This window comes from Lathyrus oleraceus, chromosome 4 (assembly GCF_024323335.1).
Source record: "Lathyrus oleraceus cultivar Zhongwan6 chromosome 4, CAAS_Psat_ZW6_1.0, whole genome shotgun sequence".
In the NCBI taxonomy this organism is placed as follows: Eukaryota; Viridiplantae; Streptophyta; class Magnoliopsida; order Fabales; family Fabaceae; genus Lathyrus; species Lathyrus oleraceus.
In genome coordinates, this window is record NC_066582.1 from 266,531,065 (window position 1) to 266,538,292 (window position 7,228).

A 7,228-nucleotide genomic window follows, 5' to 3' on the forward strand; every position below is an offset into this window, starting at 1 on the left:
TGATTCAAATAAGAATTTACACCTGATTCAAATCTAGCATTTTCTGGTCACCTCTGGTTGATTTGATTTGAATCCTGTTGTGTGCTTGCAAGATTGAGGGAGACATTGTATTGAAACTAATTGTTCTTGAAGATTTGGTTGATATTTTTAGGTAGCTTGTAAGATTGAGGTTGTTGCCATTGGTGCCGAAAAATTCCTATGAAAAGAATGAGGTTATTCTCTACAAATTTCCTTGGTAGTGACTGTGTGGAAGACTACGAACAAGACGAAATTCTTCTCAAATCTTCGAACAATTCATCACTAAAGGAATCGATAGGATCAAGGCGAGGACAAACGCCAAAGCACTTTAAGTCCCGATGTCATCTCAATCCCTTACTCTTGCATTTAATCTTCGTAGGATTTGCATGATCATGTATTTCAATTCTAGCGTAATTTATCGTTTATTCAACTGGTAGCGATTTATTACGTAAGCTTAGGTTTTGTTAGAATTTGTGCCTAATCAAGCTAAATTGGTGGTTAAATTCTGAGAAACAATTGATGTTATTTAATGTTTTTATTCCAAAAAAATAAAATAATTGAGGTTAACATTCATTAATATTGAATCGATTTATAAACACACCTCATTGAATATACAACGAAATCTATTGAATACATTGTTTATATCATAAAACCATCTTTGATATTTTTAGATTGTTTAAGGGTTAACGTGATCAAGTTTCAACAAAATTATAATCTTCATATTTTCGTTTGGAACCTTCTGCGCACACTTTTGAAAAATCTATGATATTTTATTTTTGAAAAACGATTGAATTATTTAATAAGGTTCTATTCACCCCCTCTAGACCTTTTTTCTACTTTCATATTCTCACCCAACAACCATGACTCAGTATACCATAACTCACACATATAATTGCATTAGCAAGTTATATACATCCACAAACACCTTATGAGTTGTAGTAATTATCATGAGCTATATGGGTATCTTTATCACTTATTTGATTCTTCTTCTGTTTTTTCTTATGCTAAACTCATTAGCAAAATGTTCAAACTTTTCACAGTTATAGCATCACACCTTTCTTTTATCAAATTCTTTCTTCTTTGATTGGTTGGTGTTAGAGACTTATTCTCTCTTGGAGGATTCAACTTTGTCATCAATCTTTGACTTGCCATTGTTGGACCAATTACGATCTTGAAGCTTTATTTGCTTTCTTTCTGAACTTCCTTTCATGACCTCACAATTTTTCTATCAATCACAAGTATTTCTTGAACTCCAAACAACGATTTCATCGAAACAAACCATTTTTCCAAATTACTTTCATCAAGAACCATGATGTTTGATGAAAATCCATCATGAACCATGATGTTTGATGAAAATCCATCATTTGTGTTCATTCTTGCTGATCAAAAACATTAAAAAAATCACTACTCACTCTATCTTTTACAATGATATGACCTCTCACACTTCTTTCTTATTTCCCTTGTATCAGCACCTACTCAAGGGTTGGAAAAACACTTTATAGTATCAAAACCAACTCAAGTATCATAACAATTGCTCTAGTTTCGAAGCCATTCACTTATAGTATTAAGACCAAATCCCCCTTGTATTAAACCACAACCTTAATGTCAATTGTTAGCTCAAGTCTCTACTTTTTTTTATAATGCAAGAAAGAATAAAACACATTATACCAAAGATTAAAATGGCTTAATAAAATTAAATTCAAATTAAAAATAAACACCTATACATATATAACTTGTTGGTCAAGTAACCAACCAAACTTACTACTAACTAACTTAGTTAGTTACTAACTAACTTAGTTAGTTATTAAGCCACTCATTTAACAACTTAAAAAATTAATAATTAAAAATGAAGAGAGTGATATTAATCCTCTTAAAATTAAAAATATATTAATCAGAATCATTCTGTTGTTATTTCTTAAAAAATAATACATTTTAAATAATTTACAAAATTTATCTATTTTCTCTCCAATTCTATTCCATCAAAATTCTCCGGTGCTATTGGATTGATAAACTATCAATTAATGTAATTTCATAATTTAGAATCACCTTTAATAATTCATGGATTAAATAGATAAGAAGAGATGATATTTTAGAAATAAAATTTAATATTTATTATCAATTTAATAGTACTAATAAATAAGTTATTTGACTTCAATGAAGCTAACGGAAAAACGTTTCAGTTACACCTCATCTCCCTCATGGTTTCCCTCCATTTACTCGTTTTTTTGAACACTGTAGAACACTCCACTCACTCTCATCACACTCGCATTCTCAACAACGAACAACACTAATAGAAAAGAAGAATTCTAATCGCCATAACCCAATTCATATAAATAACCCAATTCACTAAATCAAAGCCATTCGTAGTTAGTTACAATTTTCAGAATTTCCAAAAATGTGTATTCTTCCTAGCAATCAAGCTCCATCGCAAGAACCACCTTCTCCTTCTTTACCTGAACGAACTAACACCGAACCCCAACCTGAACCTATCAACTCCGAACCTCAACCCCCACCCGAACCTGCTTCCGAGTCTCGCAAAAGAGCAATGCCAGAACCCTGCACTTCCGAACCAAATTCCAAACCTCACCACGAACCGAAACGTCAAGGTGTTTCTTCTGGTTCTACTCCACCACCATCTCCGCCGCCGTCGCTGATCACCGTCGAATTCACAGATGCTTTCGTGGAGGATTTGTTCAAGTATCTTCCGATGCCGTTAGATGAACTCAACCGTAAAAGTCCTTCTTCTAGGTCTATTCTTCCACCACCACCACCGCCAACCTCTTTCGGCGAGGATTTATTCAAGTTTCTTCCGTCGACTTTGTTTGATGAACCGCAACCGCTGAACACGGTCTTTCCTTCTTCTGAAGAAAATGAACCGATTCTTCTATCTCCTGACAAAGATTGGAGTCCTCCAGTTTCGAGCAATATTGATGAAAGAATCTCCGCTCTTGCCGACCCTATCGATCACGAGGATGTTTTCGATGCACCGTACCTTAATTGCTGGGATAAAAAAGTGAATCTTCGTCGCCGTAAACTTTCTGCCGTCATCTCCCCTTCCGTCAGTTACGTTTCCGTTGATCATTACGGTAATACTGACGTACCAATTGCGACACCTTTATCAAGATCGGTGGTACGTTATCATCATCATCATCATTGTTCATTTTTAATTATTAATTATAGTTATTTGTTTGTGATGATATTAATTGGTAAATTATTGATGCATGCATGAAGAACTGAATCGATTCTTTTTTTTTTGTGATTCGTTCTGAAGGGAGCTGGAATTGAGAACCTGAGAAATACTTGTTTTATGGCTGCGATTCTTCAGTGCTTAACACATACTGGACAAATGTTTCTTGGTATTCGTTATTGCTTTCATGAGACTCCATGTACGGAATTTTTTAATTTTTTATTAAAATTTTGTTTTCTTTACTTTGAGATTAAATAAGGTTCAAGATTTTTATTTATTTTAATATGGAAGTTGAAATTGATTTTCGTTTTCAGGTAGTAGGGGTGGTTTCTGCGTTATTTGTGCTTTCCGTGACCACAATGACCGAGCTTTAGATCCTTCTCGAAACACAATTCATCCAGCACTGTTTGTTCGTAATGTGAACCGTATCCTTTTTCCTTTTTACTTTGATTTTTTGATGGTTGTTAATTGTGAAAATTCACCTCTTTAATAGTAGTTGACTGTGGTATGAATTGTGATCCATGACATATATGGTAACAGAATTTTCAGATAATTTTGTAGCGCATAGCCAGGAGGATGCTCATGAGTTTATGATATGTGCCTTGAATAAACTAAAAAGTGCCTTTCCAGAAGGTCACAATAATCTAATTGAACAAATATTTGGAGGCAAAACTGTTAGCCAAGTATGATGCACATTCATTCCTTTTTTTAATATGTTATTCGTAGATGATTTTATCTTCTTATTTTGATGTTGTTATTATTCAGCTTCGATGTCGCAGCTGTGGTTTCTCTTCTGATACCATTGAGCCAATATTTGACTTGGGTTTAGCGGTAGATAACGTGAGTACCGTTGAAAGGGCTCTGGACTCTTATATCATGGTAGAAAATATGGATGGGATGTTTAAATGTAGTGGCTGTCACCAAGAAGTATACATGGAGAAACAGCTTTTGATTTATAAGGCACCAGAAATTGCAGTACTACATTTGAAAAGGTTTAAAAAAGACGGAAGCACTTATGGAAAGATTCAAAATCATGTTTATTTCACTCCGAAGTTGGATTTGAAGCCTTATACCTCTGCTAAAGGCAGGGAAGATGTAAGTTTAGAATTCGTATTAGTCCTTCTTACATTTTTTCAAGTTTTTTGCGGATATTTCAATTGTGTTCCAATCATGGTTTTACATTGTGGTTCCGCTGGGGTTACACCAAACATTTATACTCCAGCAAAATAGGGAAAAATTAAGACTGTTGCAAACGAATTTACAGTTGTGATATAGTTTGAACAGACCTCAGAAATCATTTATATTAGGCTGCAATTGCAGTTCAGACTGTAATAACTGTTCCAATTTCTCCATGCAAGTTTGATATTTTTTTGACTCATTTTTATGTAACAGCCAATTTTGATGTATCATCTATACGCGGTTGTTGTGCATAGCGGATCCAGAGCTAATTCAGGGCATTACTTTAGCTATGTGCGTTCTGATGAAGACACATGGCATTTGATGGATGACTCTAAGGTAAAGTATCAATGGAAGTTTCTTCCTATAGTATAGCTTTCCCGTAAAACATATTTATATGGGTTCTGTTTGAAAATAAAATGAGTCATTATATGATTCATTCATTGGCTCTTACATTGTTTAATTAGAGCAAGTGATTTTTGAAAAGTTGTAAGTTGCATACATACTTTAAATTTGCAAATGTAATTTACTACTATAAATTCGATGTTTATTAATTTTCTGATAATTAATTCCTTTTCAGGTTTTAAGCGTTTCTGAAGAACATGTCCTGGCTCAACCAGCATACATGCTGTTTTATGCAAAACAAGGTACAGCCTGGTTCTCTAGTATTTTGAAAACTGAAGAGAGATCAGTTTTGAAATCAAAATCCATAGACAACACACAGGATTTTGGTAGTGGAGAAAAGATTTTTTTTGATCTTACGGAAGCAACTGATGATGATTCGATGCGGGGAAATGATAGCGATTCGACGTATGGAATTGATAGTGGTTCGACGTATGGAATTGATACTGATTCGCTCAATGGGAAAGAGAAGACTGCGAGTGACATGGAAGAAGAAGAAGAATGTGATTCGGCGGGTGCAAATGATAAGGATTCCAAGGATGCAGATGATAATGATTCCAAGGTTACAAATGAGAAGTCTGGGAGTGGCATGGATGGAGAAGAATGTGATTTGGTAGATGATGATAAGGATTCCAAGGATGCAGATGATAATGATTCCAAGGTTACAATTGAGAAGTCTGTAACTGGCATGGATGGAGAAGAATGTGATTTGGTAGATGCAAATGATGATAAGGATTCCAAGGATGCAGATGATGATGATTCCAAGGTTATAAATGAGAAGTCTGCGAGTCGCATGGATGTAGAAGAATGTGATTTGGCGGATGCAAATGATGATAAGGATTCCAAGGATGCAGATGATGATGATTCCAAGGATACAAATGAGAAGTCTGTGAGTGGCATGGATGTAGAAGAATGTGATTTGTCGGGTGCAAATGATAATGATTCGAAGGATGCAAGTGTGAAATCTGTGAGTGGCATGGATGTAGTAGAATGTGATTTGTCGGATGCAAATGATGAAAATGATTCCAAGGATGCAGATGATAAAGATTCCAAGGATGCAAATGAGAAGTCTGTGAGTGGCATGGATGGAGCTGATGGTAATGATTCTAAGGATGCAAATGATAATGATTCCAATGTTACAAATGAGAAGTCTGTGAATGGCATGGATGTAGAAGAATGTGATTTGGCGGATGCAATTGATAAGGACTCCAAGGATGCAAATGATGATAATGATTCCAAGGTTGCAAATGAAAGGCTTGGGAGTGACATGGATGAAGACGAAATGCAGGTGTGATGTTGAACAGAATTTCATGCAATGAGATTAAAGACTAGTATGGCTGGTTTTAAGGTTCCTCTTGATGTAAAAATTGTTGCATATCTCCCTTTACCTGTTACATAAAAATTGTCTGTATTGATGAATATATGATTTCCCTTGATGTAAAAATTGTTGAATATCTCCCTTTTTACCTGATACATAAAAATTGTTTGGGTTGATGAATATATGATTCTGGTACAGATTAATGAAACTCATAGTAGTCCTTTGATACTGAAAGATCTATGCATAATGGTTTGTATGGATCTGCATTGAGTATATGTACGTTTGGATCAATGTTGAGTTTTTGTGAACTAGCCTGGCTTCTGATATTCACCTTCAATATATACATTGGGACATGAAGTTTGTCGTGGATCCGAAAATACCATTAGTTGCTGCAACTGCAGTTGAAATCACAACTGTAGGACCTCTTTTAAAAATTGCGGGAAAGGTTTTAATTTTGCTTCAAATAGTTAAACATGTTATAAATTTTATATTCTTAGTTAGAATTCATGTGAGTTTCACAAGTTTATATATGCTCCAACACTTTTGAATTTCTTGACAGTAGCTTGACTATTTTTACTTTTCTTGGGTCCTTTACTCCTTGTTTTAGCTCAGTTGAATTATATTTTACAAGCAAGGTGAATTATAGGAAGTACAATATATATTCAAACCCAATTCAACATACTTCGTTATCATCTTTGCATGCAAACAAAAACATTACACCACAAATTCCAAAACAAAACAATCATTTCTATCTATTTTACTTTTGGTATAAATTAAATCGAACCATAGTCTTTTACTGATCTATGTCAGAAACCCCTTGCGATTCATGAAATTGAAAAGTATCAATCACATATTATAGCCTAAATTTTCGTTTCAATATCTCTAATAATTTAGCACCATGTGTGCGAGTAATTCAGAATCAATGTAATTCTCATTGCAACAATTTTAGAATTGTTACTAATAGATTCTTGTTCATGTTAAACTCATTATGTAAATACATTAGCAATAAAAGATAAATTAGTTAATTCAATTCTTTAAAAAAAAAAAGTAAGCTAATTGAAATTCTAGAATTTTTATGAAATAAACACAAATATTGTTTCATTAATTATGATAGATCCCCATTTTTA

At 34.0% G+C, this 7,228-nt stretch overlaps 1 protein-coding gene across 2 annotated transcripts; it reads left to right on the plus strand.

The window, feature by feature from the left end:
• Nucleotides 1–2,260: 2,260 nt before the first annotated feature.
• Nucleotides 2,261–6,286, plus strand: LOC127075005 (ubiquitin carboxyl-terminal hydrolase 21). 2 transcript variants are annotated; one of them, XM_051016442.1, is made up of 7 exons: nt 2,261–3,148; nt 3,290–3,374; nt 3,520–3,630; nt 3,746–3,888; nt 3,971–4,300; nt 4,598–4,720; nt 4,962–6,286. In XM_051016442.1, the coding sequence occupies exons 1-7, from the start codon at nt 2,414–2,416 to the stop codon at nt 6,075–6,077; spliced, it is 2,643 nt and encodes an 880-aa protein (XP_050872399.1). In that variant the 5' UTR covers nt 2,261–2,413; the 3' UTR covers nt 6,078–6,286. The 2 variants fall into 2 exon arrangements, with proteins under 2 accessions (XP_050872399.1, XP_050872397.1); XM_051016440.1 differs by having other exon boundaries at nt 3,290–3,404; nt 4,962–6,285.
• The last annotated feature ends 942 nt before the right edge of the window (nt 6,287–7,228 follow it).

Bases quoted from the DNA above. Each gene is read 5' to 3' on its own strand.
- LOC127075005 (XM_051016440.1), top strand. From the start codon at position 2,414: ATGTGTATTCTTCCTAGCAATCAAGCTCCATCGCAAGAACCACCTTCT. The intron at 3,149-3,289 runs GTACGTTATCAT...TTCGTTCTGAAG, and splicing joins CACCTTTATCAAGATCGGTG to GGAGCTGGAATTGAGAACCT. The intron at 4,301-4,597 runs GTAAGTTTAGAA...TTTATGTAACAG, and splicing joins CTGCTAAAGGCAGGGAAGAT to CCAATTTTGATGTATCATCT.